Source organism: Staurois parvus, unplaced genomic scaffold (assembly GCF_062004578.1).
Source record: "Staurois parvus isolate SC_StPar_1 unplaced genomic scaffold, SC_StPar_1.0 ptg000327l, whole genome shotgun sequence".
NCBI classification, from domain to species: domain Eukaryota; kingdom Metazoa; phylum Chordata; class Amphibia; order Anura; family Ranidae; genus Staurois; species Staurois parvus.
Window position 1 is genome coordinate 3377756 of NW_028318123.1, and position 22956 is coordinate 3400711.

At 47.0% G+C, this 22956-nt stretch overlaps 1 protein-coding gene across 2 annotated transcripts; it reads right to left on the bottom strand.

The window, feature by feature from the left end:
- Nucleotides 1-16376: 16376 nt before the first annotated feature.
- LOC149457298 (uncharacterized) lies at nt 16377-22374 on the bottom strand. 2 transcript variants are annotated; one of them, XR_016313647.1, is made up of 2 exons: nt 16525-22374; nt 16377-16432 (listed from the first exon to the last, which is right to left on the bottom strand). XR_016313647.1 is itself a non-coding variant. In XM_089683883.1 (2 exons), the coding sequence occupies exon 2, from the start codon at nt 21788-21790 to the stop codon at nt 16751-16753; it is 5040 nt and encodes a 1679-aa protein (XP_089540009.1). In that variant the 5' UTR covers nt 21791-22095; nt 22188-22374; the 3' UTR covers nt 16377-16750. The 2 variants fall into 2 exon arrangements, 1 of the variants encoding a protein (XP_089540009.1); XM_089683883.1 differs by having other exon boundaries at nt 16377-22095; nt 22188-22374.
- Between the last annotated feature and the right edge of the window lie 582 nt (nt 22375-22956).

Below are 22956 nucleotides of genomic sequence, written 5' to 3' on the forward strand. Positions count from 1 at the left end.
AATATGTTGCTTCATTGCTGTGCAACACACGCACAAGTCCTTTAAGACTTTGCCTGAAAGCAGTTAGTTACATGCTGCCAGGCCCAGGCAGCACTAAACAGCCAGCATTTGGAGAATGGCACAGACACTGGAGAGTGTGACAACAATACTACAATCCCTGCAGTGCATTTTCTGAGTCAAAAGTCCACCATGGAGACATTTCTTGGAGGCAGCATGTTTAGAGCAGAGGATTACATTGCATTACTCATTTTCTTCTATAGCAGAAAGTAGGAGTGCCTGCTGCACTGATGTCAGAGCCCCATGCTTCCCCTAACTACCGCTAACCTCCTCCTTCTCCTCACTTTCCCCCTCCATGGAGGTTCTAGTCTGCCCCTTTGGGCTGATGGTGGTGTAACAACTACAGTATACACTGATTGCTAATTGCTTCAGTTACCTAGTTAGTCTGGCTGAAAAAAGACAAAAGTCCATCAAGTTCAACCATTAAAAAAAAAAAAGTTATAATCCTACACCCACAGTTGATCCAGAGGAAGGCAAAAATAGCTAGCAAAAGCATGATGCAATTTGCTCCTGCAGGGGAAAACATTCCTTCCTGATCCCCTGAGAGACAATCAGATATTCCCTGGATCAACTTTACCTATAAATGTTAGTATCCAGTTACATTCTGTGTATCCAAGAAATAATCCAGGCCTTTTTTAAAGCAATCCACGGAGCTGGCTAGAATGAACTCGTGAGGGAGTCTATTAAACATTTTTCACAGCTCTCACTGTGAAGAAACCTTTCCGTGTTTGGAGATTAAACTTCTTATCCTCCAGATGTAACGAGTGCCCCCTTGTCCTCTGTGATGACCTCAGAGTGAATAACTCTACACTGAGCTCACTATATGAACCACTGATGTATTTATACATGTTGATCATATCCCCCCTTAATCTCCTCTTCTGAAGTGAGAATAAATGCAGTTTCTCATAGCTGAGCTTTTCCACTCCTCTTATCAGTTTGGTTGCCCTTCTCTGTACTTTCTCCAGTTCCCCAATGTTCTTTTTGTGAATTGGTGCCCAAAATTGAACTGCATATTCCAGATGAGGTTTTACTAATGATTTGTACAGGGGTAGAATGATATCCCTCTCTGGAGCAGCTTGGCATTGCATGCCATTATTAAGCTTGTGATCTACCAGAACTCCCAGATCCTTCTCCACCATTGATTCCCCCAGTTGTACTCCCCCTAGTATGTATGATGCATGCATATTCTTAGCCCCCAAGTGCATAACCTTACATTTATCAACATTAAGCCTCATTTGCCACATAGTTTCCTAATTAAACAGTGCATTGAGGTCGGCTTGTAAATTGAAGACATCCTGTAAGGACGTTATTCCACTGCACAGCTTGGTAATCTGCAAAGACAAATGGTATTTTTAATTCTAGACCCTATATCGTTTATAAATATATTAAAAAGTAAGGGTCCCAACACTGAACGTTGGGTTACACCACTGACAACCCTAGACCATTCAGAGTATGAATCATTAACCACTACTCTCTGAATGCAATCTTTTAGCCAGTTTTATATCCATTTATATACTGATTTTTCCAAACCTGTAGCCTTTACCTTACACATTAGCCGTGTATGGGGAACTGTGTCAAACGCTTTTGCACAATCCAAGAATACCACATCCACCGCCACCCCTCTGTCCAAGGTTTTGCTCACCTCCTCATAAAAAGAAATCAGATTTGTCTGACAAATTCTGTCTTTCAAGAATCCATGCTATCTGTTGCTTAACCCCTTCACGCCTAAGGGTAAAACAAATCTAAATGCCTAAGAACAATTCTGCAACGTTGACATTATCAAAGGAAAACTGGCCCAAAATAGTAAAAAAAAAATCGTTTTTTTTTATTTAGCTGTGTTTTTCTTGTTACGACCATAACCTACCTCCATAGAACAACCCAAAATAAATTCTCCAGCTCTTGAAAATCGCAGCGATACCATATATGTTTATGATATTTGTTGTTTGTACCCATAGTACAGCCCAAAAACAATAGTGCGCATTTTGTTTTTGTCTTTTTTTTTACCTAAAACACACTGACACTGACATTAACGCTAACTGACACTGATACCAATATTTTTTAAATGCTGACCTTTGATTCTGACCTTTGACCTTTGACCCTGACCTTGACTCAAACACTAACCCTGGCACTGAACTAGATCAATCCTTGATCTAGGTATTTTTCTTTATTTTTTATTTTATTTTTTAATTTTTTTTTTTTACAAACTTTTTTCTATCTGTCTATGTCAGGAGTTAGAGAGATACAAAGTATCTCTCTTCTCCATTATAGAGAGAGAAAAAACAAGGGGCCGAGCTGCACAGTGACTGATCACTGTGATAGCCAATCAGATGCTATCACTGTGATCACATGACCCGGAATCAGAAGTCCCCGATCATTAGAACGGGAACTGGGGCTCTCAGTGACACCACGGTCTCTGTGCTGGGAGTGCGCTGAGTGGCGCGCACCCAGCACAAAGACAGGTGCGCAAATATGCGGCCTCACGGAAAAAAAACCCAGTTCCGTGAGGCCGCATATTTGTGTGCCGTCGGCGTCAAGTGGTTAAAATATTTTTTTCCAGAAAGAACTCATCTATGTGGTCTTTAATTAAACTGTCCATTATTTTCCCAACAATAGAAGTTAAACTAACAGGTCTATAATTACTTGGTAAAGATTTTGACCATGCCAGTCATTAAAGAGTCCCTAAAAATGAGAAACAATGGCTTTGAAATAACAGAGCTCAATTCTTTAAGGACCCGTGGGTGTATGCCATCCGGTCCAGTTGCTTTATTCACCTTTATTCTGTCTAAATATGTTTGATCATATAATTTTTGAGCCAATGTGGATCATCTGGAGTTGTGTCAATACCATGCCCATTATGGACAAGAGCTCCCCCATGCTCCTTTGTATACATAGTTAACATTTCTCTTTTTATAACAGAGGAAATGCACTTACTGTATACTCATATGGGGGTTTGCATGCCTAATTCACATATCAGAAAGGACAAAAAGTCACCAATGCTCTACAACCTACTTACCATAAAGCATATGTTAAATTGAATGTATAGTGGTTTTTCAAGTATTATGGCCGGGGCTAAAAAAATTAGATTTCTCTGCAACTACAACTTAAATTTTCAGCAAGCTCCCTTTCTGGATCAGCCAGTGCAGATTACCTTTTTGCCTTTTATTAGAATGGTTCCAGATATCTAGACAAATAATCAAATGTGATAAAATATAATTTTTTTTAAATGATGCAATGCATATGTTACTTTTAAATTGGATTTAAAGGCCATCTTCAAGAAATCGACATGTTTAAATTATAACTGTGTAATGAACGGTGACATGACAGTAAGCAAATGCTATTTAGATTACGTAATACATTGCCATTAATATGGCATTTGGTAAATATGTGTTCAGCAAATCTTGCAGAACCCCCTACCAGGCCTAACTGACAGGTCTTGAAGCTCCCTGCAGACTAAACTGATCCAGGACCCACTATATCCTGTGATTTTCTAATTCTATTTAAAAAAATTGATTTTTTTTTATTAATTACTTGATGGTATTTTGATCTCCCTGGCAATCAGCTGTTGCATAGACTTACTTTGAAGAGACACTTTTAAAATTGCTTTAAATCCACAGTATTAACAAGCTTACTTCTCCTTTTAAATAAAATTGAACTTGACATAACCTATTTTCATTTCAAATTTCAAGTGCAGCACTGGGCTCAAGTCTTTACCTTATACATTAAAAGGGCCTTAAAATACTTTCTAGATAAGACTCTTAAGGGTTCTAAAACTGTCAAGAGAGTAAAGTACTTTGTGTAAGAATTTTGTTTAACAGTGAAATAGAGACAATAAGAAGACAGAGTCATATAAAAAGGGTCTAGGAGGGACTGGCGTTTTACTTATAGTATTGTCAGAATCTATCTTGTTCTAGTTACTCATATGCAGGCCATACATGGGTTGAATTTTCTTTTGAAAATCGTAACTGAGAATTTTCACTACAATTTCACACAATTAGTGGGCCACAGCAATGGACGATTTTTGTGCGACCATCGAATTTGAGTAATTGGGCTTCTTGGAAATTTTTTGGAAAACAAACAAATTTCTAATCACTAATAAGAGAATTGTGCTAGAAATACAATCAAAAAAGAAATAAGCATGAGCTGTGACCTGGAAAGAAAAGAAGATTCCCAGCCACAAAAAGTATATTCTGTAGCAACATGAGGTGAAATTGAAGGCTTGCTTGGTCAAATTTTGAAATCAATAGTGGCACCATCGGATTATACAACACACAAAATTTCTGAATTTCTAAAGAAAATTAGTACAGAATACAAATCTATGGCCTGCATTAGGGTGCAAGGACTGATGTTGTTCTTTAAGAAAATGTGGAGAGCACTTACACCCGGTCAAATTTCCCTCACCTGTGCAAAAGGTTACATATAAGATATGTAAGTCATTATGAGCATTTTGTCTCACAACCACTCTCACACCAGTCTCACACTGGTTATGTTCCACTAGTGAACATTTTAATCTCATAGGTGTACATTCTGTTGTTACAAAGGGAAAATCTTTATTTGGTTTAATAAATACATTTAAACTATATTATATATATGACTGAATCTCCTAATTTAAACTAACACCTGGAGTTTAAGATCTAAATTGTATAGCTTAAATATTCAATTAATTTAAGTGGGTTACTTATAATCTGTCATAAAAAAAAAATTCCATAAAACAAAGCTTACTCGCTCTTCTGGATATTTGAAGGTGTTTGAGGACAGCTGTCCCATCATGACTAGAGATGAGCGAATCGAACTTGGCGAAGTGGAATTCGTTTTGAATATTAGGAAAAATTCGAATCCGAAAATTAGCAGACTTCGGATGCGCGAATCGAAATTTTTCCAAAAATGGCGGCGACATGTGCGGCGACAGAGCGGGGATCTCTGGGAAGGCGCGCAGACAAGGCGCGCTGACCCATAATGCATTCATTCATGACATGTGATCGCATTAGCCAATCAGCAGCCAGCCAGCCAGCACTGTGTAATGGTGGAGCTATAAATTGCGGCCATCTTACAATTCTCCATTTGCCTCCGGTCATTCAACAGAGACAGACCTATCTGTATTAAGGACAGAGTTAGGGCCACAGATACTTTAGGGACACAGAATCGTTACTTAGGGACACAGAATTGTTACTCAGGGACAGACACAGAATTGTTACTCAGGGACAGACACAGAATTTTTACTGAGGGACACAGAATTGTTACTGAGGGACAGACACAGAATTTTTACTGAGGGACACAGAATTGTTACTGAGGTACATAGAATTGTTACTGAGGGACACAGAATTGTTACTGAGGGACACAGAATTGTTACTGAGGGACACAGAATTGTTACTCAGGGACAGACACAGAAATGTTACTCAGGGACAGACACAGAATTGTTACTCAGGGACAGACACAGAATTTTTACTCAGGGACAGACACAGAATTGTTACTGAGGGACACAGAATTGTTACTGAGGGACACAGAATTGTTACTGAGGGACAGACACAGAATTGTTACTGAGGGACACAGAATTGTTACTGAGGGACACAGAATTGTTACTCAGGGACACAGAATTGTTACTCAGGGACACAGAATTGTTACTCAGGGACACAGAACTGTTACTCAGGGACACAGAATTGTTACTCAGGGACACAGAACTGTTACTCAGGGACACAGAATTGTTACTCAGGGACAGACAAAGAATTGTTACTGAGGGACACAGAATTGTTACTCAGGGACACAGAATTGTTACTCAGGGACACAGAATTGTTACTCAGGGACACAGAACTGTTACTCAGGGACACAGAATTGTTACTCAGGGACACAGAATTGTTACTCAGGGACAGACACAGAATTGTTACTGAGGGACACAGAATTGTTACTGAGGGACACAGAAGTGTTACTGAGGGACACAGAAGTGTTACTGAGGGACACAGAATTGTTACTCAGGGACAGACACAGAATTGTTACTGAGGGACACAGAATTGTTACTGAGGGACACAGAAAGTTACTCAGGGACACAGAATTGTTACTGAGGGACACAGAATTGTTACTCAGGGACACAGAATTGTTACTGAGGGACACAGAATTGTTACTCAGGGACACAGAATTGTTACTGAGGGACACAGAATTGTTACTGAGGGACACAGAATTGTTACTCAGGGACACAGAATTGTTACTCAGGGACACAGAACTGTTACTCAGGGACACAGAATTGTTACTCAGGGACACAGAATTGTTACTCAGGGACAGACACAGAATTGTTACTGAGGGACACAGAATTGTTACTGAGGGACACAGAATTGTTACTGAGGGACACAGAATTGTTACTGAGGGACACAGAATTGTTACTCAGGGACAGACACAGAATTGTTACTCAGGGACAGACACAGAATTGTTACTGAGGGACACAGAATTGTTATTGAGGGACACAGAATTGTTACTGAGGGACACAGAATTGTTACTCAGGGACAGACACAGAATTGTTACTGAGGGACACAGAATTGTTACTGAGGGACACAGAATTGTTAATGAGGGACACAGAATTGTTACTGAGGGACACAGAATTGTTACTCAGGGACACAGAATTGTTACTCAGGGACACAGAATTGTTACTCAGGGACACAGAACTGTTTCTCAGGGACACAGAATTGTTACTCAGGGACACAGAACTGTTACTCAGGGACACAGAATTGTTACTCAGGGACAGACACAGAATTGTTACTGAGGGACACAGAATTGTTACTGAGGGACACAGAACTGTTACTGAGGGACACAGAATTGTTACTCAGGGACACAGAATTGTTACTCAGGGACACAGAACTGTTACTCAGGGACACAGAATTGTTACTCAGGGACACAGAATTGTTACGCAGGGACAGACACAGAATTGTTACTGAGGGACACAGAATTGTTACTGAGGGACACAGAATTGTTACTCAGGGACACAGAATTGTTACTCAGGGACACAGAATTGTTACTCAGGGACAGACACAGAATTGTTACTGAGGGACACAGAATTGTTACTGAGGGACACAGAATTGTTACTCAGGGACACAGAATCTTTGAATTAAAGAGTATGTCAGACAACATGCAGAGGAGTGTCAGAGGAGGCAATGTTTTAGGAGCGAGCAGACGTGGCAGCAGAGGAAGGGGTCGAGGCAGCACTAGTCGCAGCCAGAGGCCAGTGCTCCCGGTGTCATCCAGCGGTCGTGTCTCCACCGACAACCCTGCCGTCATCGATTGGTTGGCTCGGTCGTCTTCCTCTTCCCAGGTCACCTCTGACACCTACAGCCAACGGTCGGTGGGTACGTCAGACACAACCGTTAGTTGGCATGGCCCGGGAGCAAGCCCACTGAAATCACGTGTCCTCTACCTGCCCCTGTCCTTTGGTGTTCCCTCACCAAGCGAAGTATCGCATGCTGTGGGCTCAGCCCCACTGTACAGTGAGGAAGAGCTAACAGAGGGCGGTCAGGAACGGGGGGAGACATCCGCCTCTTCAGCAGCCAGGCGAAGAAGTACTGGCGAGGAGAGTGGCTCGGTAGCCGGTGTAGAGACAGGTCTGTCTCCTGACCCACACGCAGCCGAGGGGGCTAGTAGTGAGGCGGAGACCCTAATTGATGATAATGAGGCTGATCGCATTTGGCAGCCTCGTCGTCATCAGGCTATTGCTTCCGCATCATCAGGAGAAGAGGGTGCCAGCTTGGCAGCGAGCAAAACAGTCGGTGGGTTGCCCAGGAGGCAGCAGGGTCGCAGCAGTGTCAGTGGAGGCAAACGGCCACGGAGTAGAGCACCAGCTCCACTGCAGCCTACCACCACGGCCAGTAGTGGTGCCGGTGTGCACGGAGGAAGTAGCAGTCAGCCAGTGAGGAGTAGCGGGGGCAAAGTTTCCTACTCGGCGGTGTGGCAATTTTTCGTCAAGCCGCCCGAGGAAGTAAACGTAGCCGTATGTCGACTATGTGGCCAGAAAGTCAAGCGTGGCCAGGGGGCCCATGTTAGGACTACAGCGTTGCGGCAGCATATGCAGCGTCGCCATTTGGTGGCCTGGGAAAACCGTGATAAAGATACGGTGGTTCTGCCTGCCCCAGCCCCCGCTCCATCACCCGCTCCGTTACTTGCTCCGTCACCCGACGTCAATCGCCCTCTATCAGCCAGTCAAGGCTCCAACACCTCTGCTGAGGGGAGTTGTCGCTCGTTGGCATCTTCCGCTCGTTCAGATGCTCCTTCTCCTGCTACTCCTCTTCACGGATTCCGTCAGCAGTCTTTCTTGGAATCCGTTTCCAAGAGACAACAGTTTGCGAGCACGCACCCGACGGTGCAGAAGCTGAACGTCCTCCTGTCCAAGTTGCTGGTGCTGCAGTCCCTCCCTTTCCAAGTGGTGGACTCAGCACCTTTCCGAGAAATGATGGCTTGTGCCGCGCCGCGGTGGAGAGTGCCAAGCCGTCATTTCTTCGCCAAAAAGGCAGTGCAAGCCCTGCATTCACATGTAGAAGAGATGGTGGGCCAGTCTTTGAGCATGTCGGTCTCTGCCAAAGTGCACGGCAGTGCCGACGTGTGGAGCTGTAACTACGGTCAGGGACAGTACATGTCATTTACGGCCCACTGGGTGAACGTGGTGCCGGCACAGCCGCACCAGCAACTTGGACAGGTCACGCCGCTTTTGCCTCCACGTTTGCACGTCCTTGGTCCGGCAAAGATGTCCGCCTCTACCACCTCTTCTTCCGCCGTGTCCTCAGCCGCCACCCCCGTGCCAAGTCCCATTACCTGACCGGCATATCACATGTGCAGGGCGCAACGGTGTCACGCTGTGCTGTACCTGGTATGCCTTGGCGAACGTAGTCACACAGGGGAGGAACTTCTGAGTGTAATGAACAGAGAAATCGACAGATGGCTGTCTCCGCGCAAACTGAAAATCGGAACCATGTTGACCGACAACGGAAAGAACATGGTGTCTGCTCTGCGTCAAGGAAGGTTGTGCCATGCGCCATGCATGGCTCACGTGTTCAATCTGGTTGTCAAGCGGTTCCTAAAATCCACCATCCCACTGCAAGACATCCTTAAAATGTCACGTAAACTTTGCATGCATTTCAGCCATTCCTACACCGCAAAGCACACCCTCCTTGAGCTGCAGCGGCAGAACGGAATTCCACAGCATCGCCTGATCTGCGACGTTGCAACAAGGTGGAATTCAACCCTACACATGTTAGACCGCCTTTACGAACAGCGAAAGGCCATCACCGATTTCCTGATGTTACAAACGGATAAAGGTACTCCCCTGTGTAACTTCGATGTCAGCCATTGGCAGCTGATGCGTGACACCTGCCACTTGCTCAGGCCCTTTGAGGAGGCCACGCTATTCGTGAGTCGGCAGGACTATGGGATGAACGACGTCATTTCTCTGTTGCACGTCCTGGAACAAATGCTGTTAACAATGGCTGGTCAGGGTGCGGTAGACGTGGCGCACAGATCTCAACGCCACATGACCCCTGTGGGGGCAGGACAGGAAGAAGAGGAGGAGGTAGAGGAGGACATTGGTGCTCAGGAATTATTGAGTGAAATGGGTGGTTTTTCCACTCAGCGGACAGGAGTGGAGGAGCAGGAGCATCTGGTAGAGGAGGAGGAGGAGACAGAGGACCCAAACGCACCGTGGCAGTATGCTGTGGAGATGGAGGCAGGGAGTCCCTCGCATTCCTTGGCACAAATGGCCCATAGCATGCTCGGTTGCTTGCGTAGCGACAGCCGAATAATAACCATCAGACAGAGGGATGACTTTTGGCTGTCCACCTTGTTGGACCCTCGCTACCGTTCAAAAATGGTGGCCTTTTTCACACCTGCTGAGAGGGAGGCCAAAATAACGTACTATAAAAACCACCTATGTAGTCAGTTGGTCTCTGCCTTTCTGTGCCAACGTCCATCCTCAGACACTGTGGGCCCTGTGCGCTCGCGTTCCGCTGCCATGGCAGCAGGGGAGGGGTGGGGTGGTAGGAGCAGTGGCAGCTCCACCAGCAGCGGCTGCCTCAGTCTGCAGTCGATGATGAGTAGCTTTCTTCACCAGCGTGAAGAGACTCACGTTTGTGAAAATGAATCAGGCGTGGATTAGTCTGGATTTCAAACCACCAGTTCCTGACACAACTGACTAAATCCGCCATGAATCATGCCCCAAACATGCGCCACTTTCAGGTCTCCTCACACTGCTGGTGTGTTCCATTTTGTCATAGGGTGCTGGCAGATTTCGGGCCTCCCATTGCTGCTGCCAGGCCCGTAATCTGCCATGGGCCCCCGTACCGCATTCCTCATGCTGTTGCCAGGTCCAGAGTCTCTCATGGGTCCCTGTACGGCCTCCCATTGCTGCTGTCTCCATCGCCACACTCTGCCATGTGCCACTTTCAGGTCTCCTCACACTGCTGGTGTGTTCCATTTTGTCATAGGGTGCTGGCAGATTACGGGCCTCCCATTGCTGCTGCCAGGCCCGTAATCTGCCATGGGCCCCCGTACCACCTCCTCATGCTGCTGCCAGGTCCAGAGTGTCTAATGGGTCCCTGTACGGCCTCCCATTGCTGCTGTCTCCATCGCCACACTCTGCCATGTGCCACTTTCAGGTCTCCTCACACTGCTGGTGTGTTCCATTTTGTCATAGGGTGCTGGCAGATTACGAGCCTCCCATTGCTGCTGCCAGGCCTGTAATCTGCCATGGGCCCCTGTACTGCCTCCTCATGCTGCTGCCAGGTCCACAGTGTCTCATGGGTCCCTGTACGGCCTCCCATTGCTGCTGTCTCCATCGCCACACTCTGCCATGTGCCACTTTCAGGTCTCCTCACACTGCTGGTGTGTTCCATTTTGTCATAGGGTGCTGGCAGATTACGGGCCTCCCATTGCTGCTGCCAGGCCCCTAATCTGCCATGGGCCCCCGTACCGCCTCCTCATGCTGCTGCCAGGTCCAGAGTGTCTCATGGGTCCCTGTACGGCCTTCCATTGCTGCTGTCTCCATCGCCACACTCTGCCATGTGCCACTTTCAGGTCTCCTCACACTGCTGGTGTGTTCCATTTTGTCATAGGGTGCTGGCAGATTACGGGCCTCCCATTGCTGCTGCCAGGCCTGTAATCTGCCATGGGCCCCTGTACCGCCTCCTCATGCTGCTGCCAGGTCCAGAGTGTCTAATGGGTCCCTGTACGGCCTCCCATTGCTGCTGTCTCCATCGCCACACTCTGCCATGTGCCACTTTCAGGTCTCCTCACACTGCTGGTGTGTTCAATTTTTTGTCATAGGGTGCTGGCAATTTACGGGCCTCCCATTGCTGCTGCCAGGCCTGTAATCTGCCATGGGCCCCTGTACCGCCTCTTCATGCTGCTGCCAGGTCCACAGTGTCTCATGGCTCCCTGTACGGCCTCCCATTGCTGCTGTCTCCATCGCCACACTCTGCCATGTGCCACTTTCAGGTCTCCTCACACTGCTGGTGTGTTCCATTTTGTCATAGGGTGCTGGCAGATTTCGGGCCTCCCATTGCTGCTGCCAGGCCCGTAATCTGCCATGGGCCCCCGTACCGCCTCCTCATGCTGCTGCCAGGTCCAGAGTCTTTCATGGGTCCCTGTACGGCCTCCCATTGCTGCTGTCTCCATCGCCACACTCTGCCATGTGCCACTTTCAGGTCTCCTCACACTGCTGGTGTGTTCCATTTTGTCATAGGGTGCTGGCAGATTTCGGGCCTCCCATTGCTGCTGCCAGGCCCGTAATCTGCCATGGGCCCCCGTACCGCCTCCTCATGCTGCTGCCAGGTCCAGAGTCTCTCATGGGTCCCTGTACGGCCTCCCATTGCTGCTGTCTCCATCGCCACACTCTGCCATTTGCCACTTTCAGGTCTCCTCACACTGCTGGTGTGTTCCATTTTGTCATAGGGTGCTGGCAGATTACGGGCCTCCCATTGCTGCTGCCAGGCCTGTAATCTGCCATGGGCCCCTGTACCGCCTCCTCATGCTGCTGCCAGGTCCAGAGTGTCTAATGGGTCCCTGTACGGCCTCCCATTGCTGCTGTCTCCATCGCCACACTCTGCCATGTGCCACTTTCAGATCTCCTCACACTGCTGGTGTGTTCCATTTTGTCATAGGGTGCTGGCAGATTACGGGCCTCCCATTGCTGCTGCCAGGCCTGTAATCTGCCATGGGCCCCTGTACCGCCTCCTCATGCTGCTTCCAGGTCCACAGTGTCTCATGGGTCCCTGTACGGCCTCCCATTGCTGCTGTCTCCATCGCCACACTCTGCCATGTGCCACTTTCAGGTCTTCTCACACTGCTGGTGTGTTCCATTTTGTCATAGGGTGCTGGCAGATTACGGGCCTCCCATTGCTGCTGCCAGGCCCGTAATCTGCCATGGGCCCCCGTACCTCCTCCTCATGCTGCTGCCAGGTCCAGAGTCTCTCATGGGTCCCTGTACGGCCTCCCATTGCTGCTGTCTCCATCGCCACACTCTGCCATGTCCCACTTTCAGGTCTCCTCACACTGCTGGTGTGTTCCATTTTGTCATAGGGTGCTGGCAGATTACGGGCCTCCCATTGCTGCTGCCAGGCCTGTAATCTGCCATGGGCCCCTGTACCGCCTCCTCATGCTGCTGCCAGGTCCAGAGTGTCTAATGGGTCCCTGTACGGCCTCCCATTGCTGCTGTCTCCATCGCCACACTCTGCCATGTGCCACTTTCAGGTCTCCTCACACTGCTGGTGTGTTCCATTTTGTCATAGGGTGCTGGCAGATTACGGGCCTCCCATTGCTGCTGCCAGGCCTGTAATCTGCCATGGGCCCCTGTACCACCTCCTCATGCTGCTGCCAGGTCCACAGTGTCTCATGGGTCCCTGTACGGCCTCCCATTGCTGCTGTCTCCATCGCCACACTCTGCCATGTGCCACTTTCAGGTCTCCTCACACTGCTGGTGTGTTCCATTTTGTCATAGGGTGCTGGCAGATTTCGGGCCTCCCATTGCTGCTGCCAGGCCCGTAATCTGCCATGGGCCCCCGTACCGCCTCCTCATGCTGCTGCTAGGTCCACAGTGTCTCATGGGTCCCTGTACGGCCTCCCATTGCTGCTGTCTCCATCGCCACACTCTGCCATGTGCCACTTTCAGGTCTCCTCACACTGCTGGTGTGTTCCATTTTGTCATAGGGTGCTGGCAGATTACGGGCCTCCCATTGCTGCTGCCAGGCCCGTAATCTGCCATGGGCCCCCGTACCAACTCCTCATGCTGTGACGTTGCAACAAGGTGGAATTCAACCCTACATATGTTAGACCACCTTTACGAACAGCGAAAGGCCATCACCGATTTCCTGATGTTACAAGCGGATAAAGGTACTCCCCTGTGTAACTTAGATGTCAGCCATTGGCAGCTCATGCGTGACACCTGCCACTTGCTCAGGCCCTTTGAGGAGGCCACGCTATTCGTGAGTCGGCAGGACTATGGGATGAACGACGTCATTCCTCTGTTGCACGTCCTGGAACAAATGCTGTTAACAATGGCTGGTCAGGGTGCGGTAGACGTGGCGCACAGATCTCAACGCCACATGACCCCTGTGAAGGCAGGACAGGTAGAAGAGGAGGAGGTAGAGGAGGACATTGGTGCTCAGGAATTATTGAGTGAAATGGGTGGTTTTTCCACTCAGCTAACAGGAGTGGAGGAGCAGGAGCATCTGGTAGAGGAGGAGGAGGAGGAGACAGAGGACCCAGACGCACCGTGGCAGTATGCTGTGGAGATGGAGGCAGGGAGTCCCTCGCATTTCTTGGCACAAATGGCCCATAGCATGCTCGGTTGCTTGCGTAGCGACAGCCGAATAATAACCATCAGACAGAGGGATGACTTTTGGCTGTCCACCTTGTTGGACCCTCGCTACCGTTCAAAAATGGTGGCCTTTTTCACACCTGCTGAGAGGGAGGCCAAAATAAAGTACTATAAAAACCACCTATGTAGTCAGTTGGTCTCTGCCTTTCTGCGCCAACGTCCATCCTCAGACACTGTGGGCCCTGTGCGCTCGCGTTCCGCTGCCATGGCAGCAGGGGAGGGGTGGGGTGGTAGGAGCAGTGGCAGCTCCACCAGCAGCGGCTGCCTCAGTCTGCAGTCGATGATGAGTAGCTTTCTTCACCAGCGCAGTGAGGAAACTACTAACCAGCCGCAGCAGCAGCAGCATCAGGTGGACCTGGAGCAGGACCTCAAACAACAGGCTTGGGCCTACTTGGACAGCACTCTGCCAACCGAGGTAGACAATCCCCTTGACTACTGGGCAACGAAACTTGACCTTTGGCCCCAACTAGCTGAATTTGCCCTTGAAAGGCTGTCATGCCCGGCCAGTAGCGTGGCATCGGAGCGCGTGTTTAGTGCGGCAGGAGGTATTGTAAGTCCGCGGAGGACACGACTGTCCACCCAAAGTGTGGAGAGACTCACGTTTGTGAAAATGAATCAGGCGTGGATTAGTCTGGATTTCAAACCACCAGTTCCTGACACAACTGACTAAATCCGCCATGAATCATGCCCCAAACATGTGCCACTTTCAGGTCTCCTCACACTGCTGGTGGGTTCCATTTTGTCATAGGGTGCTGGCAGATTACGGGCCTCCCATTGCTGCTGCCAGGCCCGTAATCTGCCATGGGCCCCTGTACTGCCTCCTCATGCTGCTGCCAGGCCCGTAATCTGTCATGGGTCCCTGTACGGCCTCCCATTGCTGCTGTCTCCATCGCCACACTCTGCCATGTGCCACTTTCAGGTCTCCTCACACTGCTGGTGTGTTCCATTTTGTCATAGGGTGCTGGCAGATTACGGGCCTCCCATTGCTGCTGCCAGGCATGTAATCTGCCATGGGCCCCTGTACCGCCTCCTCATGCTGCTGCCAGGTACAGAGTGTGTCATGGGTCCCTGTACGGCCTCCCATTGCTGCTGTCTCCATCGCCACACTCTGCCATGTGCCACTTTCAGGTCTCCTCACACTGCTGGTGGGTTCCATTTTTGTCATAGGGTGCTGTATGGCCTCCCATTGCTGCTGCCTCCACCGCCACACTGTGGCTCCACACTCTGGTTTTGGCCCCGTGACTGCCCAAATGAGTGAAGTGTGCGGTGATTCTAAGATCGACGGCACTCATCTGCATGTCATACTGACTGACAGTATTATTTCTCTTCCCCAGCAGACTCCAAGGGCATTTAAATTAAAGGTACAGTGTTCTGCACTAATATAAAGGCTCTCTGAAGCCTAGAAACACCCTTTTATAAGTTAAATTTGCAGCGAATATATTCGCCTCGAATCAAATTTATTCCTCGAATTCGCCGAATCAGCCGAATCGAATTTTTGAATACTTCGCTCATCTCTAATCATGACATGCATGGATAGTAAATTAAAAAAAAGCAGAATTCTTCCCAACAGGAGGTAGCCAATATTATCTCCACTTGATATAAAGCTATGAAGCCACAGGCAGGAAAAATATCTTTTTTAGAATCATGAAATAATATATTTTCCTCCTGCTATACCAAACCAGCTGGGTTTTGTGGTTGCCAGGAGAACTGTACTTGCCTGACTACATTGTGCCAAGGGTAAAGTTTAATGGAGGGGGGATTATGGGGTGGGGTTGTTTTTCAGGTGTTGGACTTGGCTAGTTCCAGTGAAGGGGACTCTTAAGACGTCAGCATACCAAGACATTTAGACAGCTTCATGCTCCCAACTTTGTGAGAATAGTTTGGGGATGGCCCATTTCTGTTTCAACATGACTGCTCCACCGTGCAGAAATCAAGGTCCATAAAGACATGGATGAGCGTGTTTGGGGAGGAGGAACTTGACTGGACTACACAGAGTCCTGACCTGGACCGCCTTCTCAGAAGAGTTGAAGCTGTTATAGCTGCAAAGGGTGGGCCAACTCAATGTTGAACCCTACGGACTAAGACTGGGATGCCATTAAAGTTCATGTGCATGTAAAGGCAGACATCCAAATACTTTTGACAACATAGTGTATATAAACACATATAAATATATATATATATATATATATATATTTTTTTGTTTTTTTTTTTTTTTTATTTATTTATTTATTTTTTTAAGGTAAAGGTTTAAAAAGATAGAGACAACTTATATATAACCAACCCATGACCCTTATACTTTACCTTTTAGACTAGAGGTTGGGTGATAACCAAAGAGAAGAGACCTCCCTAAGCAATAGACTGTCATGCACAGGTTCACAGTGAATTTGTAAAGTGACATTGTCCTGCCTTCTCTGCAGTTATGAAAGGGTTACAGAGGATTACAGGCAGTATAACCTTTGATGTCCACACAGTAAAGAGTCGATGATTGATAACCGATGATCTTTTACTGATAACATGTGACATAATGAGAATGCGGTAAAACTGAAATACAAACATAATAAACAGACATGAGTACATATCTAACTACCTAGCTATATACATAACATTCCTCAGTACATAGGAGGGGTACTTACAGACTTTGGGGGTCTAATCAAGCCCATATATGAAGAGGGAACAGCATCCCACATGTACTTGCATTGTAGAATTTCTTCAGTCTGAAGAGATGAGGTCACTTCCTCCCAAGTTAGCAAACAGGAAGTCTCAGGCCTTAAGGGGACAGACACTGCTGAATGCTAAAGAATACCTTGTGTAATACAAGGCAGCACACTCCCCACCTGGCATAATAATGATATGCCACTATTAAACTCTTGGAAGGAGTAAAACGACTTCCGCGATGGGCCTAAGGTACACCTTAGGGGTGCCCTGTTTTACTACTCTGACCTCTACTTTCCTAACTCTGCTATCACTACTAGCATCAGTCCCCACAATGAGTCCAATTGGCCACTCGTTCCTGTGGGCCTGAGAGTCTTTTAGTAGAACAACATCTCCAACTTGTAAGTTGGGCTTGTCGGCTTGCCATTTGTTACGCGGTTGGAGGGTCATCAGGTACTCCTGTCTCCATCTCTTCCAGAAGATATCACATCTGATAATGGTAACATTGGCTTGCTCAAGATAGTCATTGTTACCCTGGTCAACACTGGCTGTTTTGCTGAAGGATCTGGCCAAGCAGATGAGTTTCCCTATGGCACGGATGAGTGACTTCCAGCTGGAAAACCTTTCGAACCTACATGAGCCAAGACCTTCTCTGGTGGTTAGAGTCTTGTAAACTGCAACTAGAGGTCTTACCTCTTTGTCTTGGTCTGGTTCTACAAGCTGAAAAGTTCCTTTCTGATCAGTCTCTTCAGTTTCTGGTCCAGTCAAGAAGGATGGACCTGTGAACCAGTTAGTCTGTTTGAGGACAGCAGCTGGTACCAGTCTAGTCCCATGGTCAGCAGGGTTCTTGTCTGTACTGATGTGATGCCACTGTTCTGGACTTGTACACTTTCTGATACGTGTTACTCTGTTTGACACGTATGTGTAGAATCTTCTTGAAGCGTTGTGGATATAACCTAAAACAATCTTGCTGTCTGTGTAGAAGTTCACTGCATGGATCTCGATGTCCAGTTCTGCAATGAGTAAGTCTGCTATCTCCACAGCTAGGACAGCAGCACAAAGTTCTAAGCGTGGGACCGTGTGAGCAGGTCTTGGAGCCAGTTTGGACTTTCCCAAGATGAATCCTGCATGGCTTTGTCCCTGAGTGTCTATGACTCTAAGGTAGGCTACAGCTGCTATAGCCACGGTGGATGCATCTGAAAACACGTGTATCTCTCTTCGTTTTGTAACAGACAAAGAAACAGAGACGTATGGTCTTTGGATGCTAAATCGCTCAAGCTCCAGCAAAGAGTCTTTCCACAACTTCCACTGCATTTCTTTCTTTTCAGGTAGAGGTGTGTCCCAATCACTTTGTCCTAGCTCAGTTGTAATCTCTCTCAAAAGTGCTTTGCCTTGCATGGTGATGGGTGCTACGAACCCCAAGGGATCGTAAAGACTGTTGACCGTAGACAAGACACCTCGCTTTGTGAAAGGCTTCTCTTCCCTGGATACTCGGAAGGTGAAGCTGTCAGTTTTCAAGTCCCAACTAAGCCCTAAGCTTCTTTGAAGGGGTGGTGAATCTGTACCTAGATCTAGGTCTTTGAGGTCTTTTGCACGGTCTTCTGCTGGGAATGCTTCCATGACTTTGCTGTTGTTGGAAGCCACTTTGTGCAGTCTTATGTTAGATTCTGCTAGCAAGTCTCTAGTGCTTTTCAAAATGTCAATGGCTTCTCCACTACTGGAGAAGGAAGCAAGTCCATCATCTACATAAAAGTTTTTCATAACAAATTGTTTGGCTTCAGGGTTGTGTCTGTCACCTTGCTGCGCTGCTCGTCTCAAGTTGTAGATAGCGACAGCTGGTGAGGGACTGTTCCCAAACACATGTACTTTCATCCTATACTCTATGATACCTTTGTTGAGGTCGTTGTCTTCATACCATAGGAACCTCAGGTAGTCTCTGTGGTCTTCACGGACAAGGAAGCAGTAGAACATCTGCTGTACATCTGCTGTTACTGCAACAAGTTCTCTTCGGAATCTGATAAGGACTCCAAGAAGTGTGTTGTTCAGGTCTGGTCCGCTGAGAAGTACATCATTAAGGGAAATACCTTCATGCTTTGCACTGGAATCAAATACTACACGTATCTGACCTGGTTTTTGAGGATGGTACACTCCGAATATTGGCAAGTACCAGCGTTCTTGTTTTTCATGCAGTGCTGGTGCTTTTTCAGCTTGATCTTTGTCAAAGATTTTCCGCATGAATTCTTGGAAATGTTCTTTCATGTCTGGCTTTCTTTCAAGAGTGCGCTGCAATAGCGCAAGGCGTTTCTCTGCTTGCACTCTGTTGTTGGGAAGACGATGCTGTGGTGTACGGAATGGTAGTGGGGCTACCCAACTGCCTGCTTTGTCTTTGAAGACTTCTCTGTCCATGATCTCAAGGAAGAGGTTATCTTCAACAGATGGTGCTAGTTTGTCATCATCTTGAGTTCTCTCAAACACTTTGTGGCCTAGCTGATCTGAATCTTCAGCTGAGGCTGTATCTTCCATGAACCTCTGGATGTTCTGGGGATGTGTTGGGTTAGATAGTTTCTCTTTAATCTGCATGCTGTTGTTACATGGGCAAAGACATGATGTGCGACCGTTCTGCAGCAGATTTGTTCTGTAGACATTCACCTTTGCGGGTTTGTGAAGTCCGTCCAGACATACATTTCCAACGATAACCCATCCAAGATCAAGACGTTGAGCAAATGGTGCATTGTGCGGCCCATTGTATTGTTCTCTGACCTTGTGCACTCTCAGTATGTCTCTTCCTAGTAGAAGGACGATTGCAGCATCTGGGTTGAGTGTTGGGATCTTGTCTGCTATTCGCATGAGATGAGGGTAGTGACGTGCCACTTCAGGTGTGGGAATCTCTGACCTGTCATCTGGTATCATGTCACATTCTATGAGGGTAGGAAGAGTCAGCTGTGTCTTTCCATCTAATGACTCAATGGTGTAGTTGTTTGCTCTTCTCCCTGCAGTCTCTATAACTCCAGAACATGTCTTCAAGGTGTATGGAGTTGGACTTCCTTTGTCACCGAAGAGGTCGAAGAACTCTGTCTTTGCTAGAGACCTGTTGCTTTGTTCGTCTAGGACTGTATACATCTTCACTGCCTTTTCTCTGAGACCGTTGGGATACACTTTGACTAAGCATATCTTGGAGCATGATCTAGAGAGTCCTGGTTCTGTACAGATCTCAGTACACTTTGAAGTTATCGCTGGTGTTGCACTTTCTTTTTGCTCCCCACCATGATCTTCTTGAGTTGCTGGAACTTCTGATCTCCATGGTGGTGGTCCTGGGTGCAGTGCTGACAGATGTCGGTCATTGTTGCATTCTGTGCACCGTATTTCTCTCTTACAGTCTTTTGCAAGATGTTGCATTGAGGCGCAGCATCTGAAACAAATGTGATTGTCTTTAAGGTAAGCCTTGCGCTCCTCTAATGTCTTACTTCTGAAACTGCGACATTTTCTTAGTGGATGAGGCTTGTTGTGTATTGGGCACTGTTTGTCTGGATCCTCAACTTCCTTGCTTGTGTTGTCTTCCTGATTGGCTGCAGCCTCAGGCGGGACTTCTGTCTTCCGCACAGACACTGTTGCTCTGCGTTCTTTGTAGTGTACTGGCGGCTGCTTCTCTGTCCTTGGGGCGCTTGCAACTCTCTTGTTCAGGAAGGCGAAGCTTGGGTCATTGCGTGTCTTAGCTTGGTCTACAACGAATTCAGCAAGGAAGACAAACGGTGGAAATGCAACTCGATAGTCTTTCTTGTATCTGGATGCTTGAGAGACCCACCTTTCTTGCAGGTTGAAAGGGAGCTTCTCGATTATGGGCTCTACTCCACGTGCTGTGTCTAAGTATAAAAGACCTGGCAGAGTTCCACTAGTCTTTGCTGCTTCTATCTCTAGGAGTAGGTCTCCGAGCTCTCTCAGCTTCTGATTGTCTTTGTTTGTCATTTTCGGGCAAGTTTCTATTTTCTTTAAAAGTGCTTCTTCAATTACTTCAGGTGACCCATAGCAGTCTTCCATTCTCTGCCAGACCATCGCAAGTCCTGCTGTTGCATCATGGACATGCACTGACCTGATTCTTTTGGCCTGCTCTGAGGACTCTGGTCCTAGGTATTTGGCGAGTAGGTCGAGCTTCTCTCTGTCTGTCAGCTCTAAGTTTTGGGTGCTGCTTAGGAAGGATGACCTCCAGGCCCAGTAGTTTTCAGGACGATCGTCGAACTTCAAGAGACCAGTGCTCACCATCTCACGGCGCATCAGGTATTTCGACACGTCTGTAACCCTTGCTGTGTCAGGTGCGTTTGTTCTGGGTACAAACGCGGGACTACTGGCTGATAGTGACTGATGGGTTCGTTGAGGTATTTGACTAAGTCTATTTTGGTCAGATGGTTGCTCTCCTCTATTGTAGTCTAGATCTGGTTTTGCACGAGGAGAGGTTATATCGCCATCTACTTGGTTTCTTAGCGTGTTGGCGGTTTGGTATCTGAGCCCGTGATTGGTTGACTTATCACGTGGCGGTTCAGGTTCAGTCTTGTAGTGATGCGTAACATCAAAGCTGTCTGCTCCCAACTGGGTCCTTGATGGTTTCGGTGCATCACTAGGCTGTTTATCAGGGTACAGGGTTGCTTGTGATTGCACGTACTCACGGGTGCGTTGGAATGTACTGCGAGGTGTTATCAGGGTTTCCAGTACATCGCTCTCTACAAACTGAATATCTGCAGCTCTCGCGAGAACTTCGGCTTCAGCTATGGCTGCTGCAGCTATTTTCTGTTGCTTAAGTATGTGTAAAGAGGCTTGTACTTCTGCCTTTCTCCTAAGCATTTCAGCTTCCCCTTCGGCTTGTCTCTTCTTCTGCTCTTCATCTAGGTAGCCTTGCTCTTTCATAAGCTTTGCTTCCTGTATGGCATAGGAGGCCATGGCGCATGCGGCCTCGGCCTTGGCTTGTGCCCTGGCGGCGATAGCGCTGACTGAAGACAAGTTTGTGACGCTAGAATGTCTGGAACTGGTATGCTTACTCCTGGCTGCCCCAGTACTGACTGACGATAGGTCTGTGATGCTTGAATGCCTGGAACTTGAACGCTTAGATCTGGCGGTTTCTGCTTTGGATGACGACAGATCCGATTTGTTATAAGTTCTCGGCGTGCTGCATTGTGACCTAGTTTCCAGCGTACTGTGCATATTTTCTTCCTGTTTGCACGAGATTTTAGGAAGGGTTAATTTAGTGATATCTTTCATATCTGAGTTAGTTTCACTTTGCTATGCCTAGACTGGCTGTGCTGCGGGGATTTCACACACACGTGCTGCTGCACCAACAGTTAAGAGTCTCCTCTGTGTTGTGGGGCCTGCTGTAGATTTTTCACACAATGTGCTCTGAAGTAACCGTGTAAGTCTTTTTACTGTCCTGCCTTCTCTGCAGTTATGAAAGGGTTACAGAGGATTACAGGCAGTATAACCTTTGATGTCCACACAGTAAAGAGTCGATGATTGATAACCGATGATCTTTTACTGATAACATGTGACATAATGAGAATGCGGTAAAACTGAAATACAAACATAATAAACAGACATGAGTACATATCTAACTACCTAGCTATATACATAACATTCCTCAGTACATAGGAGGGGTACTTACAGACTTTGGGGGTCTAATCAAGCCCATATATGAAGAGGGAACAGCATCCCACATGTACTTGCATTGTAGAATTTCTTCAGTCTGAAGAGATGAGGTCACTTCCTCCCAAGTTAGCAAACAGGAAGTCTCAGGCCTTAAGGGGACAGACACTGCTGAATGCTAAAGAATACCTTGTGTAATACAAGGCAGCACAGACATGATTAGTTTGATCTATCTATCTGTCTATTCTAAATGTTTTTGTATTAACAATTTTTACAATGGAATGTGTATAAAAACAGAAACATAGCTCAAGAAGGCTGTTATATATTTGACCTTTAGAAACAATTTGGTGTTTATAAAAAATGGCATGGCTCAAGAAGTAAATTAATTCTTATGAGAAAACATACTTTTCCTTGTTCACTGTCTATCTAGTCAATCATTATTAATATTTTCATTTTTTTCTTCACCTGACAGAAGAATGTGGAAATTAAAGTGCCTCCAACATTTTAAGCTGCAGAAGAAAGACTAAAAAATTCATAACATGCTACCAGAACTTAATCCACTTGGCAGTTCATTTCCTCAGGAACTATGGCTGTAACAATTTCATAACTCTATTGTTTACCTTGATGAATTACTGGCTCCTGCTGACCTTCCAAAGAATATTATTTTATAATCCCCTACATGCATTCCAGATACATTATCACTAACACTTGATATGTGAACTGGTTGTTCAGGCATTAACAAATAGTGTACTGTTCCTGATCAAAGAAGCGGACAGCTGATTTTTTTC

Coding starts and splice junctions, on each gene's coding strand:
- LOC149457298 (XM_089683883.1), bottom strand. CDS start 21,790: ATGAAAGATATCACTAAATTAACCCTTCCTAAAATCTCGTGCAAACAG.